Source organism: Ursus maritimus, unplaced genomic scaffold (genome assembly GCF_017311325.1).
Source record: "Ursus maritimus isolate PB19 unplaced genomic scaffold, ASM1731132v1 scaffold_13, whole genome shotgun sequence".
Classification (NCBI taxonomy): Eukaryota; Metazoa; Chordata; class Mammalia; order Carnivora; family Ursidae; genus Ursus; species Ursus maritimus.
Window position 1 is genome coordinate 31,592,542 of NW_024423675.1, and position 18,146 is coordinate 31,610,687.

The 18,146-nt window shown below is 39.3% G+C and overlaps 1 protein-coding gene across 1 annotated transcript in view; it reads left to right on the top strand.

Annotated features, from left to right (window-relative positions):
* The first annotated feature begins 791 nt into the window (after positions 1 to 791).
* CLVS2 (clavesin 2) overlaps positions 792 to 18,146 on the top strand; it is a 63,915-nt gene continuing 46,560 nt past the window's right edge. Inside the window, exons 1-2 of the mRNA XM_008691141.1 lie at positions 792 to 1,239; positions 12,419 to 12,593. Coding sequence (XP_008689363.1) covers positions 851 to 1,239; positions 12,419 to 12,593 — 564 coding nt within the window. The 5' untranslated portion in view covers positions 792 to 850. The remainder of the gene's footprint in view (positions 1,240 to 12,418; positions 12,594 to 18,146) is intronic.

Below are 18,146 nucleotides of genomic sequence, written 5' to 3' on the forward strand. Positions count from 1 at the left end.
CCCCCCCCCATAATTCCGTTGAAATAAAGGCTAGAGGAAGGCAGAAGTTGCGGGTGGGGCTGGGGTGGGGGGGAAGCCCACGCTGGTGCCAACGCCACCAGAAACCCTTCTGGTGCCTTCTGAGATCACGGTGTTCTAGGAGGGGAGGAGGGAAGGTGCGCTATCTGCAGAGTCTCCACCTAACTGGATCATAATCATTTTAAACAAAATCCTACAAATGTCTTTTAAAAATAACATTTTTGAATAAGCAGAAGGAAAAATAAGCTCCTTTCCCCCCTCTTTCCCTTTCTCTCTTTTTCTTTCTGGCAAAGACGCTCTCTCCCCGCCCTGGAGCTCAGCGCTGAAGAGCCACCTTATTATTAATCAGAATTCCCATCGTTATCCCTGGCAGGCGCATCCTTCAGTAGGGACCGCAGAAGCATCACAGAGCTGGGGCTGAGATGTGCGTGGGGGTTGTTTTTGTTACATCTTGGAAGAGAAGAGGACAGTACCAAGATCAGTGCCAAGCGTGCTGGGTGGGCTTAGGGGCGTTTTGTTAGGATCGAGGAAGGACAGGGAGTGTTGGGCCCGCCAGAGGTCCACCTCTCTTTAAAGGAAAGCGAAGAAGGAACCAAAGTGAGGTGTTGTTTTTAAGGGGTGGGAAAAGAAGTTTATACCCCCCCCCCCCAGAAAAAAAGCTGCGGGAAAGCAGGAGCAACAGGGTACTAGTCTGGACACCAAGACGAATAATTTCCTGTACAGAAGAGAAAGCAGGCAGCAGTGAGGTCCGCCAGAACGTCGTGGTGGCCAAGGCCAGTTTGTTGTGGGACAGTCAGCAAGAGGAAGGGAAGGTTCAGGAATAAGCAGAACAATGACTCATTTACAAGCTGGTCTCTCCCCTGAGACCCTGGAGAAAGCTCGCTTGGAGCTCAACGAGAACCCAGACACACTGCACCAGGACATCCAGGAGGTGAGGGATATGGTCATCACCAGGCCGGACATTGGCTTTCTGCGCACAGATGATGCCTTCATCTTACGCTTCTTGCGGGCCAGGAAGTTTCATCACTTTGAGGCCTTCCGCCTCCTGGCCCAGTACTTTGAGTACCGGCAGCAAAACCTGGACATGTTCAAAAGCTTCAAGGCCACTGACCCTGGCATCAAGCAGGCACTGAAGGATGGCTTCCCTGGGGGCCTGGCCAATCTGGACCACTATGGCAGGAAGATTCTAGTCCTTTTTGCAGCCAACTGGGATCAGAGCAGGTAAATCCTAAATTCAAACTTGTACTAGGGATTCTTTTACTCTCCCATTTTCCAGAATTTACCCTGAGTAGTGTCATGGTTTTACAGCTTTGATGTGTTTGTTTATTTGGCTGGAGGAAAAGAGAAACTGGAACTACAAAATGAGGTTCTGGTGGGCATCCTCAGGGGTGGGAGAAAGGCTTTTATTCCTGCCTTCGAAACTCTTACTTCATGAGCACCTAGTTTCTACTGCAGTTTTAAGTGCTTCCTGAATCCTGTTATTGTGTTGCAATCGAAATCATTCAACTTCTAAATAAAGCTGCTAAATTTTCCACCTCTTGAGTAAGTTTACTGTTCTGTGGAGAAATGAGGATGAGAATGGAGACAACTTTTCCTCCTTCCTCCTAATGAAATTCTTAAACTAGGTTCATTATCACCATCACCATCACCACCATCATCATCACCATCACCACCATCATCATCACCACCATCATCACCATCATCACCATCATCATCATCTGTCTCCTTAGTACTGAGGTTTTATTTTTAAAGAATAGCTTGACATTCAACCAAGATCAAGTAGGTTTGTTGCTTGGGAACTTTTCTGCTTGGTGATGTGTAGATGAAGGAATAATATGTTGTGTGTCACTTCAATGAGAAGAAGAGTTGTACCCTCTGTCGCTGAGCATGCCTACCGACACTGAAAATAAAGGCTGACTGGTATGCTCGTCCTACACCTGTCACTAATCTGAAGCGTGTGTTTCCTGTCTGATGTGATTTTTCATCTTTTGTAAGGAAGTGGAAAATGTTCAGACATGTCAGTAGGTAGACTTTTTGAGTTCTATTGCTCTTTCATGGAGGAGAAATTATATTCTTATTTCATCTACATTGTAATAGAAAAATGCAGAGAGGGACTATTCCACTTCCTCAGTCAAAATTATTTTCTCAGACTGAAAGACATAAAAAATTATGAAAGGGTCTTGTGTAAGGTAGTTTCAATTAAGTTCAAAGCTAAATATATTTCATGGGACTTGAAAATGTTACCAGAACTATGAATCATGAGGAGCTGGTTGTTATAACATTGGTGTATTTTTAGTTCTGTGAATGGTGACTTTTGATGCATCTGGTTAGTTGGAAACATCTCTGGAACAATTGTAAAAGACTTTCAGAGCTACTGACAAAGCTTATTGATCTTACGGCTTTCTAGAGAGGCTTCTCAGACTGTTGGAATCTTGGAATGTAAGCGAATACTTTTAACAGGTTTTACTCTTTAGTTAACTGTTCCTTGTAATTCTTTTTTTTTTTTTTTAAAGATTTTTTATTTATTTATTTGACAGAGAGAGAGACAGCCAGCGAGAGAGGGAACACAAGCAGGGGGAGTGGGAGAGGAAGAAGCAGGCTCATAGAGGAGGAGCCTGACGTGGGGCTCGAACCCGGAACGCCGGGATCACGCCCTGAGCCGAAGGCAGACGCTTTAACCGCTGTGCCACCCAGGCGCCCCTGTTCCTTATAATTCTAAGTTGAGAACTACTCTGATTTGTTTTAGATAAATATAAAGACAAATCACTAACTAAGAAATCACAAAGCTAAGAAACATAGAGTTAGCTATTAAGGGGGAATGGAGTTCTGTTCCTTATTTTGGTTACTTATAAAGATCTCACTGTACTTTTTATCAGGTGGCAAAGTGTAAAGGCCCATGAAATGCCATCTCTGACCACAGTTTCTCTTTAAGAAGTTTTTTTTTTTCCCCCCATCTGAGATGTACATTGTAGGGTCGGTCACGCAAACCAATTTAGTGTATACCAAAATTGAAAAAAAAAAAAAAAACTACTCAAGGAGGAACCTAATCCATATGTCAGTTAGGTTGGCATTTTGTTTATTGAACTACAATGAAATGGGAGCTGTGGAAATTTTATATTTAAATGTATCGCAGAGTCTGTCAAAGGTACCATTAGAGAGGCAGATTGCATTCAGAGAGACATGCATATAGATCAGACCTTTTTCCACTTATTTTTATAAGTGAACTAAAATTCACACTGATTTATAAGCCTTATTAAGATGAAAATCACTTATAGTTCTCATGTATATGGGAAGCTGATTACTCCAGATTTACTAAAGAAACTGTGTTTTAGTTGTCTGTCTTATTCTTTCATATAAAGGATAGGTGACTAGTAATGAAAATCTATCTCCTTGGAAATCTGCAGTGGGAGATGATTTATTATTTGGTATATAAAATTATTTTTATTAAACCTACACAAAAATCTTAAACATTAAAATTTCATATATGTGAAGTTAAAAATGAGAAGCTATGTCCTGTAAAAATACTCTATCAGGACCTATAGACTAAAAATTGTGAATTCTACTTCTATGGTTGGAAATAAATAGGTATAATCAAAAAGTTCTCCTATGTCAAGATCAGAAGGCATACGAGTTATTTAGAGCTTGTCTAAAATTCCTCCTATATTCTTAGGGAAAAAGATCATTCTTTACTTCCTACCTGCCCCCCGTCTCAGATCTGCCTATATCCAGTAACAAGGACTAGTGGGTAAACGATTCCATCCTCCTGACCTACTCTGTAAACTTCTATCAGTGGGATATGTGCATAAGAACTGCTCAGAAGTCTGCAGGATGGTTTCTGGAAGTTCCTTCCTGGTAGTATCAGGCTGTCATCAGCCCCTTTCCTACCTTGGGTCTGAATCCTTTTCCTTTCTACCCTCTGTAGCTTCAATTCTTATCTGACTTGACTTTTAACGAAGTCAGTGTCACCTTCCCTCGATGTTTACCATACTGCTGTTCTGTTACGTAGATCTGCCACATGCCAAATTCTCTTGGTCCCCACGCCTCTCCTTTTCTGTGAGTCGGCCTGCTCTCATCCTGCCAGACCAAACACCCTGTGTCTCTTGAGAAGACTGCACATCTGATCATAATTCTGACCACCTTCCTTGAGTTGTTCAGTGACTTGCCTGGCTTTCAACAATCTTTTTTTAAAAAATAACATTGTTTTAAGAAAGTAAAATAGCATTGTTTTAAAGAAAGAATAGGTGGGAATATCCAGGATTACACAGGGAATTTCCAGACATGAGGTAGAAGAAAATGTCCCCTTTATTGGGAAAACAGGTTATTTTCAACTTCCCAACGGGAAAAGCAAGATTTTTCAAATTAAATTTTGAAAAATTTTGTAAAGACTTCTGAAATCACTAATCTGTATAACAAAAAAGACTAAGTCCTACGTTATTGTATTTATAATAGCACGTGAACTAGAGTTAATGCTAGTTGATATTTGTTGAGTGGAAGTGAGTTATGCATTTAAAAAAAGGATTCTTAGTAGGAAGTGATCTGATGTATATTTTCTCCTATGTTAAATTTGTAGGATAGTTTTCTGTGCTCCTCGGGAGACTAGCAACAGTAAATGTGTGTGAGATGGTGACTATAAATAAAATAGTGTCTCTTTATACTGCAGTGTAGTGCAGGTCAGTTTCAGGTTATTGCCGAGAATTGGACCATTTCCAAAGCTTTTATAGGAGAGATGGAATCTTCAGGAAGACTAAAGTAAAATAATAATATTTACAGTGTACCTGTCTTCTAACATATCTAAAAAATAATTGAAATTCTGAAATGTCAGAATGACTTTCAATGTGGTCTGTGATTTTTCTAAAGAGGATAGAACAGGGTCAGATGATTTATTACATGTGTTGAGCAGGCCATACCTTGGTAAAGATTCATACCATTTTAGCTCATTTCTTTCAGACTGTCTCACATAAGTTCTGAAAACAAGAATAAATTCCACCAAACTACAAACAGCTGAATTATTATACCACATCACTAGGATGTAGTAGTCTTCCATGCATTACATGCTGTGTTTCCTTCCTGAAGGATCATACCCTGCTTAGGACTCAGCAGATACCTTCAAATTGTCCACCTGATTGCAACCATAGAGTGTGAGGATAATGTAACATGAAGCTAGAAGAGATCATACTATCTTAAGAAAAGGAAGTTTGGAATGCAAGCAGATCACGGTTTAGACTCTGGAGCATGGGAGCAGGTATCTGAGAAGTTGAAATTCGTGTGAACATTCATGAGTAAATTGGGTCACCTAAAACATAATGATGTCACCCATTCTGATAATTGGCCTGTAGGTCGTAAGTAGTATTTTACTTCATTAGAATTATAAAGTAGTTCTCTAGACTTTGGTACATCAAACAAGCATTTATCTGGAATCTGGTCAATAGCCATTAGAAAGCAATTAAATACAGCTAAACCAAAATGATTCCTAATATAGTGGCAATTCCGAAGCACTGACCATCTTGCACTGTTTGGCTTTTGTCGTGACAAACACTGATCATCACTTACAGTATCGAAGCTTTGGAGGGGGTAGAAGACCAGCAGGTCCAACATCATACTATGATTCTCTAACTTATCCTGGAATTTGCCTAAAAACCATATTATTGTCAGTTTGTCTATTCTTATTGTGTGGCGTTTTCATGAAAAAGAAAATAATGACATTTGCAAGTTTGGATTGACTTGTGAATATGCTCCCATGTATGAAAGTAATGTGGTCAGTCTCCAAATTGAAGATAGGTTGTGTTGATAATAAATTAACATTTTATTTTATTTTTTATTTTTTTTTAAGATTTTATTTATTTATTTGACAGAGATAGAGACAGCCAGCGAGAGAGGGAACACAAGCAGGGGGAGTGGGAGAGGAAGAAGCAGGCTCACAGCAGAAGAGCCTGATGTGGGGCTCGATCCCATAACGCCGGGATCACGCCCTGAGCCAAAGGCAGACGCTTAACTGCTGTGCCACCCAGGCGCCCCTAAATTAACATTTTAAAACAGCCATAGACTATACAAATTTGTTTTACTCCCAGCCACAAAATTTTATTCTTCTCTGGAAGTGCACTGAAATAAAATAAAACGAAATAAAGTAAAAATTACTAGGAATAGTCAAGGGCAATTAACTAGATAATTAGGAAGAAACACTCATACTCAGTAATCTTAAAACAAACAAACAAAAGAATATAGGCTTAATTTTGAGGCCTGATTTTTGAAGATTTCTTGTCTCAATTTATTAAAGTTTTTATTTATGTATATTTGTTTAAATATGTTTCAACTTTTTGTTTTACAGTGTTATATATTGTGCCGAGGTCAGGAATCCTTATGCTTCAAATCCTGGAGGCATCTTGTGTTGTGTTATATGGGTGGATTTTGAGATTCAGTCAAAACTGGAAATGGCAAGTGTGGATTCCATGGGACTTCTGTCCCAGCAGAGCTTCCATACTATTTCCTTATAAGGAGGCTCTTTTCACAAATATTCTGGAAACTTCAGTTTATTCCAAACTACGCCCTTGGTTCATACCATGGAAAATGGGAACGAAAAAAAAATTGTCCTGAGAAATGTTAGTGGAATACTGGAACAAATCTCTGGAAAAAATAGGACAGTCTCTAGAAACTGGGGCAATTATACAGTAATTAGTGAAATAATCTTGAAATAACAGCAAAGACCAAGAGTGCCAACCTTAAAGTAGGATGTTGATGGGGTCTGACTTGACCCGGGCTATTTTCATATTTTAGGTATGCAACTTTAAACAAAGGTGTAGAGAAACAAAGGATTGAAGTTACTACACTGCACTGAAAGGATGCCTCAGAAGAAATGTTCAAAGATATTTTAAAACAGAAGTCAACAGTTAGTAAATTAATGTTATCCTCAGTGAATGAGTACATTTCCTCCATTCTGGGAAAGGTCGAGCTCTTTGACCTCGCTGAGAGCAGGTGTATATACTTTACTAACATAATAAACAGCACTCCTGATGGGGGGGAAAGGATGTCCCTGTGTATCAGATCTTTACAACATCAAATAACAAACTGAGCAAATAGTACTCGATTTAAATCGTTTTTTTAAAAGTACACCTGAGTCGAGCGTTTGTCACATACATAGAAATTTAGTAGGTGCCAGGGGCAAATGAAGACATGTAACGCATTCTTTGTACCATCAAGGGGCATATGACCTCTAGGAAGAAAAAACATGAGGCGCTAAATGTCTACCAGAGAGAATGTAAGTGCTTAATGGGGTACCGTGTGCCTGCGCTCGAGGTTCAGGGCCAAGGGGCAGCTGCGGGCTCCTCAGTGCTGTGCAGAGAGAACATCACCTTCTCCGTTAACTGAATTTGACCTTTTATTGTTTCATGTTCATTCATTCATTAATTACTTCATTTATTCATTCGTTTAAAACACTTTTATAGCGTGGGTGATGTGCCAGGCACTCTTCTAAACCCGTTACAAACATCGATCTATGAAATCTTTGCCACAATCCTACAAGGCAGGTTCTATTGATACCCACATTTTGCAGTTGAGGAAACTGAGGCGCTGGGCGGTGAAGTATCTCACGCATGACCGTACAACTAGTAAGTGAATTGTTCAAGCTTTTTGTGTGTGTATAGACAGTGACCGATAGGAGTCTAGGTAAAAGCAAATCTAGGGGAAAGAATTCCATCTATTGTTTAGAAAATCTTGATTGAACATCAGAATAGAAAATTACAAAGTTCAGCTGCTGGAATAAATCTCTGAAGACAAAGATTGCACTTAGCTGACCTTTGCTTAGAGTGTCCTACCCTAAAAGGAAGAGTTGCCTTTTTGACGTTTGTGTTTTTTCCAGCATAGTTATACTTTATTTTGTTTTGTTTCATTTTATTTTATGTTATTCTGGTGGCGGTAGGTACATATTGTTTTACCTTTCTTTTTCCCCAAAGAAAGACATTATTCCTGTAGTTGTTGCATTTTCAGTGATTCACTTGTTCTCACTCACCTGCATTCCCACAGCGGGAAAACTAAAGCAAGGCTCATGCAGCTAACCTTCTGTGCTCAGTGGTACAAGCCAGACAGATGAATATTTCAGAGTTCCTACTTTCTCTAGGTTTGTAGACCTCGCCTCTTCCCATTCAGACTCTTAGGAATGTCTTCTCGCCTTTCCTGCACCAAAGCCTGCTGCTGGGGCCAGACCTGGAGCATGCCCTGGAACCGGGCATGGTACCACGTTTGTATTGACTTCTGATCTGTCTTCTGACACACATGCCACGGAGACCTGAAAAAGCACAGCAGCTGTTCATTAGACCGTGTTCTAGGTATGAGATAGCACGGGGAGTGCAGAGAACCCAAGTGTCAGAACGACCCGGCTTCTCATCAAGGCTCCCCGCTTTACTCTCAGGGTGATGCTGGGCAAACCATTCCAATTCTCTGAGACCCTGTGTCCTCATCTCCAAAGTAATAGGAACAAAGCTAGCTTAGAGACTTTGGGCTTGTTTTGAGATTAAGATAATGCATTTGAAATTGCCTTGGCAATCTTAAACGATCACACAGATAGAAGTATTATTATTATTACCACTCAGTAATATAAAACACCTAGATAGGCTCATCAGCTTTAGCGCTAATGATACCCCGAGGCATTAATAGAGACAATTCTTCGCCTTTGTCTTTCCCCTCAGCACCTTTCTAATAGGAAGTGCTTCAGACACGAGAAACATGGCTTAATGAAAACTGAGAGGTGGGGGCAGCCTTAATGAAGAATTTAATAACAGCTGATTGATTTGGTGACAAAGGGAAATTGCTTGCTGGTGTGCTGTTCAGTGTGATGCCCAGATGTCAGTGTTGCCTTGTCAGGCTGAAAGAAAAGGTTGGGGAACGGGAAAGAAATGACCTGCTTGTGATTTAGGTTCCTCTTTGCACGGATTGGAAGTTGTAGAGGATGCCACTCTGTAAGCCCCAGGACAGCACAGGCCAGTCAGCAGCCCCAGTCCTTGCCTGGCCAGAGGCAGGAGAACAAGCTTCCCTGCTCTTGATTGTATCCGTAGCAAATAGGAGATACAGGGGTCCGTCTTCCCCATACGGTTTTTATACATGATCGCAGCTCTGCTGTCTTTCAAGAGCAAGGGTCTATATAGTCTGGCGCCCCAGTTGTAAAATCCCTTCCTGGTGTTATTATTTCTTCTTACTACATGCCATGCATCTTCGTCTCCAAGTCGATTTCAGATTCAGGCTTTACTTAATGCTGTTTTGGGAAGCACAATCAAGAGTCGAGAGCTGCATTAATGTGCTAGTTTGTTATTTATGGCTTTCTTCCAACGTACAAGGGGAGCATAGCAATGGTGGAGCTCCTACAGTTGGGAGGTAAACCTCAAACGTGAACATACGTATTGTAGCGGCCTCAGATGTGTAGATGATAACAGTTAAAAATAATTTCAAAGAGAAGAATGAAAGCAGGATTCTGGGAGATATAAAATTCATAAAATCCTCCATTTCTTTGGAAGATATTTGACAGACTTTGGCAAGATCTCATGTAATAATGTTCTGCTTATGAAAAGCCTGCTGAGCTGCTAATGGTAGTAATGTGACATGTTTGACAACAGAGGACTGGAGTGGCAAGAGTGGTTTTGACCTGCCCTTTGAAGGCGGTTAGCTAAGATGTTTTAATGTTTCTTTTCTTCAATTTGGACATCAAAATGATTTATATAAAGATCATTTGATTCTCTTTTTGAAGAAAGATATTAAATTTAAAAACTTGGTGAAATTTGCTCTTGAAAACTTTGCAAACCTGCTTTTCGTCATTGCTGATTATGGGATTTGCCTTATTGTATTTCCTTGGGAATAATGATATGTCTGTAAGTTTTTCTCTTGATTTGGCCTCAGTTTGGGAAAACCATACTTAAAGTGTATTATTTAAAACAAATTGCCTCTTGATTTCTGCCTTTACTGATGCTCTGGTTTATTCTCACTGGATATAATACATCATCCTTCCAAAGCTGATTTCAGATTCAAGTTTTACTTAACGCTATTTTGGTAATAGTGCTATTTGCTATATAGTTACTCTATAGGTAACACAAGAATGATCATAATGGGGAGAAATTCTAAATTGGGCTTTTCTAATTAAAAATGTTTTACCATGATATTATGAATTTCAGGAATTAAAATGAATATTTTTTAACAGGTCTCTAAATTTAAACCAGAAATATAGCCTTCTTCCTCCATCTTTCCAGTCTGTGTAGGTTTATAGGCTTTTTGTCATAACACTGTGTTAGGCTATTATATTTATAAAGGAGACAGGCCAGCCATGGAGTGGCAAATAAAGGTATTCGGCCATAGGTATTTTACAGATTTAAAGACAAATAGGTAATAGAGCTTTACACAAAATTTTTTTATCTTGTGTATTCAGGAAGTATTCTGGGATGCCATGTCCTTATGCCTATAGAATAGTCTCTGTACCTTCTAAAGTTTTAAAAATAATCTCTTGGCCCTTGACTTTTATGAGTAATAAGCTATCTAAAGATCATCATTAATTTTAAGTATAATGTACAAATAGCCTTCAGTTCTGATTATATCCTGCTTAGTATACTGTGTCTGTGGTTACCATTACAATAAAAAGTATGCTTTGTATGTATTCCAACCAACATTTACTGAATACTTGCTGTATACCTGGCGCTGTGAAAGTACTTTCACCTGAATCATGTCCTTGACTTTCCTCCCCAGCCCCGTCCCTCCAACCCCCCACTGCCAATAAGATAGAGTAAGATAATCACAGGTACTTCCATTTTTTCATATAAGGGAACTGAGCCTTAGAATTATAGATCAATGACGTGCCCAGGACCACACAGCTAATGAAGGACAGGGAAGAGATTCCATCTTGAAGTCTTCTGACGCCATGCTGTATGCTTGAGTAATGTTGGGATTCCAAAGGGATTCTGTTCCAAACTACTGATTTTACAGATGAGGAAATGAGACCCAGGGCAAGTGAAAAATTGCCTGACGTTCCTTTCTGGACTACTATGCTTTCTCCATTCACCTCCAAATGTTTTTAGAAGTAAAAATAGAACTACTCCCTCATATGTATTCACTCTCTCCTACTGTCTTCCTGGTGAGCCCATCACTTCCACTCCATGCTAGGGATTTCTACCCCTAGTCCACCAACCCTCCCCATCCCACCTGTTCCCGAGGTCAACATTTCTTTCTCTAGTTTTTTCTAGATGTCTCCACCTGAATATCTGAGGCGGAAAACTTGAAATGTTACCATTTTCATAAATTTGGTGATTCCCCTTGAAATGCTGGGATTTCCTTCTTGAATAACTATTTCATTTTCTTCTCAGCTCTGACTACATCACCTCCTTCACTTACTTGAACTGTGTGTTTTTGACTCTGGAATTTTCCCCCTTGAGCTTTCTCCTCAGTTTAGGATCTACTTTTTCAGATGTTTACTTGATATATCTTTCTGGGTGTACTACAGACTTCTCACCAACACTACAATGGGCTTTCTTCCAAACTCTACATTTCCAGCCATCCTCCAACTGTATCCTCTTCTCGCATTATCGATTTTGATGAAAGATTTTGCCGTTTACTCAGGCTCGGAAGCTAGAAAATCTTTGTGTCATCTTTTACTCTTCCTTCCATCTTAGTCTCTGTGTCTAATTAAGTATCACATTTTAACAAATTTACCTCTAAAATACTTCTCAAATTTGGCTTTTCTTTGCTCTTCCTTCTGCTGCCTTCGCTGAGGCAGTGTCTTACTCTACAATTAGTGTCTTTGCGCTCTAGTCTACTCCCATCTTACAGGAACGTAAAGAGCATTCATTGGGTTCCTACGATGTGCCGGGCGCTCTGCTAATGTGCAAGGCTGAAAGATAAAAACTCAACCCCATATCCTTCTTTCTTTCATTGCATCTTTATGATATAAACTCCATATGAGTAATTAAAATCTGCTGACACTTTTAACCATAGCTGTTTAACCCTAGTGTTCTTGTTTACTGGTGAAACTCTTTCAAATCTCATTCTCAAGTTTTCCAAATGTGAAGGTGTGAAATGTCAGTCTTACTGAGGGCATTCTTGAGTTGTTTCAAAAAGTACCATGCCTAGTTTTCAGGATAGTTGAGATGAGATTTTAGAAAATCATAGGAAGGCCTGGAGGTAAAGGAAATGGTTGTAAAATATGAAACAAAATATTTTCAAAAGCATTTTAGTTTGTTTTGGTAGAATACATGTTAAATTCTAATATGTCTCTGGAGTGCAACAAATAAATTTCCTCTTGGAAGAAGATTTCTAAACAAATTATCTTCAGACTCCTGAGGTATTTTAAAGGGAATTTTCAGCGTACTAAACACTTTCTACAGTTTTGACGAAAGTGGTTGTTAGATTTAATGCAGTCCATTTCTGTTGCTGATAGGTACACACTGGTGGACATTTTGCGTGCCATCTTACTTTCCTTAGAAGCCATGATTGAAGATCCTGAGCTTCAAGTGAATGGATTTGTTTTGATCATAGACTGGAGTAACTTCACCTTCAAGCAAGCCTCCAAGCTTACACCAAGCATGCTGCGATTGGCTATTGAGGGCCTTCAGGTAAAGATTTACAAATTACCCAGTTTCTCAGCCTTTCAGTGTTTGACTTCTCTTATGTAATGTGTTAGAATGACAAAATGTCTTACTTAAAAAATACTAAAAACATTTTTTAAAGTAGTTTTTAAGCACCAACACGGAAACACTAACCGGACGAAGGATTATAGAAGAAAAGTTGAAAGATATGGACCTTTTAATAGATAGGGTTTGTAATACTGGGTACAAACCTCACTATGTCTAAGCATAAATGTGGGTGATGACCCGAGATTTTTACCTTGATAATCAGAACAAAGGGCATGTTTTGGATTTTAATTATTATCTGTTCAGGTTTTTTTGTTTTGTTTCTCTTTCTTTTCCTGTGTATATGAATTATTAGCTAAATATTCGCTTTAAAACTATTCCATTTAACCTGCTGAATTGGGGATCCGATCATTCATATCTTCATGTTGCCCAAAAAACCGTTAGAAAGGCAAACAATCAATATGTATTTTGATACCTAAGATTTGCAATCACTGTTTGAATTACTTCTCTAGAATTAATTCAGGTTTTTGTTGTTGTTGTTGTGGAAGGGCCATCACATGGAATTTACATAGGAATGGTGCTTCCTCCAGTGAATGACACTTACCGGGTTAGGAACTATAAAATGGAAAATCAATTATTAGTGGCATGTCAGAAACCTACTATTGACGATTTCTTTTTAAGTTTTAGGATGTCTTTCTTCTCTCTGTAGTTTGCTTTCCAGTACTTTGTATACAATATTTATGGAATAAATTTTAAATTTTTAAAAAAATTTGCAAGTTAAGTCTTTAGGCCAGAGTGCTAGACTTTATTTTTTTATGTTGAATAGCCAAAATAATCCAGATCTCTGTTTCATAGTAATTTCTGACTGTATCTGTAGGCACCTAAATTGATGGCTGATGACTCACTAAAAATGGTCCACTTCTCCAGGCAGCAGGACATCTTAACCAAATTGAATTCACAGTTTGGATTTTGCCTCTGAAGTGAATAAGGCACACTGATCCTTTTTCTCTGCATAGCTTTTTCCTGGTGCAGGTTTCCTGACTTGCGCTGGGTGAGTCAGCCTTGCTCCTGTCTTATCTTAAACAACATCTTTTTTAAAAACTCCATAGAGACAGTTCATAGGGGTTGAGAGAGGACACAGGATAAGCATGTTTGGAAATGCGTATATCATGTAGATTCATTCCTAATTCTGTTCTATTGCCAACAAAGTGTAAAGTTTCCTTAGCTTTATAAAGAAAATTGGTTACTACAACCATGTTACTTAGCACAGAACGGTAATCTAGCATTTTACAATTTTTTTTTTTTTTAATTTAACAAGCCATCTTCTTCTTGCATGAGGCACGGGCTAGGTCTTCAGCTACATGAAGAACTGGAGATCTCATATTATTTGTAAGAAGTTGAAAAAAAAAATCTCAAGAATAAACTCAGTATCTTGCTATTTGCCAACTTCCATGCTTTATGGAGTCATGTAATAATAGCATTGTAAGTCAGTCCAGGAGGCAAACCTGACCACTGGGACGAGTTTGGGAGCTTCCCCACTAGCCATAGCCACTATCAAATTCAAGTGCTAAGTGCCAGCACTGACAGGAACTACAGTTAATTTAAATCTCTGTGTTTGTGTTGGAGAGGGAAGGATCCCCTCCTCAGTCAGGGACCTGTGCTGACTGCCTTGTTTCTTTTTCCCATAAATGTTTTGGTCGCCTTTCCTTTCTCCCAAGACCCAGACTGAGGAAGCAGGGTTGATTTCCCCTGGTTGCCACCTGGGAAGACACCTAAAAGAAAGGAACTCTTTCTGGGGAATAAATTTGACATCTTACTAACATTTATTTTTTATTTTTTTAAGATTTTATTTATTTATTTGAGAAAGAGAGAGAGACAGAGACAGAGTATGGGGGGGAGAGGGGAGGCAGAAGGAGAAGCAGACTCCCCACTGAGCAGGGACCACGAGGAGGTGGGGTTCTATCCCAGGACCTTGAGATCATGACCTGAGCCAAAGGCAGATGCTTAGCCAAGTGAGCCACCCAGGGGCCCCCGTTACTAACCTTTGAACTCAGTTTTTCTTCAGTTTGGATTGGGTTTTTAAGGGCTTATATCTATGTGTCTATCTTGTGTCTATGTCTACATCTATATCTAGATCAAAAAACAATAGGAATTCCAAATAAGAATAGAAGGTGTGCTAAAAGTGTTCCTTTCACTGAGACAGGCATGAATTCCTAGTTTGTCTTCCACTGAAGTAACACTTTATGACTTTTCTAACCACTACTCTGTTTTACTTTGCATATGCATATGCAGTGTTCCATGAGAAACATTGTTGCGTATTGATCCATGTTTCATGCAAAGCATCAATAAACTTTTTTTTGAGATTAGCATAAGACCAAAAAATGTTTGCAGTAAGATACGTACGCAACTTTAGATTGCTAAACACAACTAAACCATCACCAAGACTACAAGTACTAGGACAATAGTAAACCACTTCCAGTGAACCCAGTCAAGGAAATTAAGAGATGAAGATATTTTTAATAACTCAGTGATAATTTATATCATGCTATAAACTTGCTATAATATGTTACTTTTATTTAAGCAAACATAAAAAATATTCTAAGGAGTTGAAGTAAAAATAAGAAAGGGCATCAATGGGTCTAGTGCCAGGAAGAAAACTTACTTTAATGATGTACATTATTAATGGGTTGATGTACTTTGAAGAGACCCCATCTCTCTTCCTCTTTAGGTGGTTGTATAACCTGTCTAAATGCACACACCAACGCCCTTTTTCTCAAGCAAGAGTATTTTGAGTGACCTGGCTAGAGATAGTATCTGACACCTGGAAGAAAGACACATAGACTATTGCTTTTAGGACCTGCCTGTGATCAAAGTGCAAGGTCCATAGAGAGAGAACATGGAAGGGTGGAAATAGAATGGGCTTTAGAGGCAGATAGGCCTGGGTTTGGATGACAAGCCTGCTACATACTAAATACTTGGCAAATTACTTACCTTGTTTGCATTTCAGTCTATTCATTTATACCATTCAAATTAGAAATGATACATCTTGTACCTAACAGGTGATGGGAATGCTCAGAGTAATTGATGTGGGTAAGCTCATTTGTCAGGTGGCATACTTTTCTGCATATGTGCTGGTTTTCTCACAATTCAGTGACTGCTTAGACTATTTAGACTTAAAGCTGATCGACTTTGGGAATCTGAATAACATGATATTTTGCTTTTAGTGCTTAGGTTATCAGTACACCGATTGCATTTTTTTAAATCACTGTGTGGTTTAAGTAGCATCTAGATATTTTCATGTTAGCTGCCAAATAAAATATTTTTTCATGTTGGAAGCCAAATGAAAAATGAGGTTGTTTCACCTGGTGAAAATTAATCTTTGTTTCCTTGGGGAGAAACTCCAGGCACAGTTGGAAAGGAGGCGCTTGTGGAGATATCCTTGGCCTGGAGGGATGACCAAGAGTTTGCTAAGTGAACAAGGACAGGAAGAATATTTTGGACAGGAAAACTTTGGGGAGGTGCTTTGAACACACATACAGCTGTAAGGCATTGCAGGTCCATGATAAATCTGTTTCGAGGTGGCTAGACCGAGAAGTGAATTGAGGCAAATGACCAGAGGTGAACCAAGCAAGGCTGACTGAGAACTGTTTCAATGGGATGGAGCTGATGACATTCTTTGTGATTTGGCCTGTGTTCTCCAGACATGGGGAGGTTTGGAACAGGCAAACGACCTGGCCACTCCTGTGCTTGGGAAAGATCTCTTGAGCAGAAGAAAGGACTTGGATAGAAGGTTGGAGAAGTTAGATTTAGAAAGCCCCCATACTGCCGTGGAGGTAATCATATTGATCTCATTTTGTAGGACAGAAAATGACACTTCAGGGAGTTTAAGAGACTTAACCAAATTTTCTCAAATGACATAAAGGTTTGAGTCCAGGTTGTCTGACTCCAAAGACCAGTGTCTCTCATGACTCTTGTTTCTATTGTTTCCAGGGCTGTGTTTAAGAAAAAGTGGGTAGGCTCAGATTAGAGTAACTTCACTCCCCCATACCAAATCCTCATGCTATACTACAAGTGAAATTTGTTTTTGGGGTAGGGAGTACAATTCTAACTAAAGAAGTCACAAATGGCTGACCTGTGGCAGAACCATTTTCTTCTTCCTAGTGAAAATCCTCCTTGAGTGATTGCCAGCCTCTCAGTTCCCTGTGAAAAAGGCCAAGTGAAAGGCATTTTTCCATAGTCGAAGAGAACTTTTATCAACACAACCACAGCTTGATAAGCCATTCATGATATTGGTCCACTGCAGTTATGCTTTCTCTGTGCAGAATCTGTAAACACGTTTTTAAACGAAAAGCATCAAATATTTTTACCAACATAATGTAGTTCCTTAATAGATAAGAGGCAACATCAGATATTTTTGTGGAAATAAATTATTCAGACTTCATTGGAAAGAAACAAGAAAGAAAATTATCTTGCTGCTTATAAGAAGTTAATTGATTGGGGTAGTCATAGTAACAGGAAGCATCTTAGAAAATCAATACAAGATTAAGTGGATGTGACTTGTAGCCCTGGGAAGCCAATTAAAACATGAAATGTTTGGAAATACCTGGAACAGCTGAGACTGTTTGAATTTACAGTGAAGCGATGTTCTCTTTAATATTTCTTGCCCTTGTTCTATTTTTATTTTTTTCTCATAAAATACAACCATTCTTAAAACTCTTTAGTAATGAAAAACTCAAACTCTGTTATGAATCCAGAATCTCTTGTCATTTTTTTTAAACTTATACTAATGCTACCTGTTGTTCATTGTTCTTTGGCTATTTTTATCTGTTTTTCCCTCTTAGCTCTGTCCTTCTGTGTCTCAGTGCTTTTGTTGCACAATTTCACAGGAATCCCCAAACTCCATCTGCTGAAAAGTACATAATGTAGTCAAGACGCGGCTCGCTGTCAGGGGGTTTGGCTGTAACAAGGAGCTGAATAGTTCTTTGAGTTGCTACATAAAACTCAGATGTAAGGGCCATCACAAAATGCCTAAATCAGTGCCAGATATTTTAAGAGCCCTTAATAAATGGGACTTGTGAAAGAATAAAGAATACGTAATCAATTCACAGCACTTGATGCCAGTCCTTTCTTCGGTCTAAAGGGTCTAGTGTCAGGAGCAGCCACCAATCTGCTGGCTCTGGGAGCTCTGGTCATTCATGTGGAAGGCAGAAAGTGCTGCTGTTACAAATTCTGGCTCTGACTGTTTGGAAGCCCAGTCCTACCAGGGGGATCTTGCCAAAAACAGAAGACATGCTAATGACTTGGAACATCACTGTCCAAGACTAGCGGGTGAAGAGCCCCATTAACTTCAGTCCAGCTTTAGTTTGTGCAGTCCTCTAAATCCTATCTGCAATTTCTGGCAGCTTCCAAATTGCGTGTGTGTGTGTGGGGGGGGGATGTTTAAGAGAGAATATCAAAAAAGAACTCAGTGAGATGTTGAGTAAATTAGGAATTTGTAATAAAACAAAAAGACTCTGTGCTTTGCAACAGTGTTCT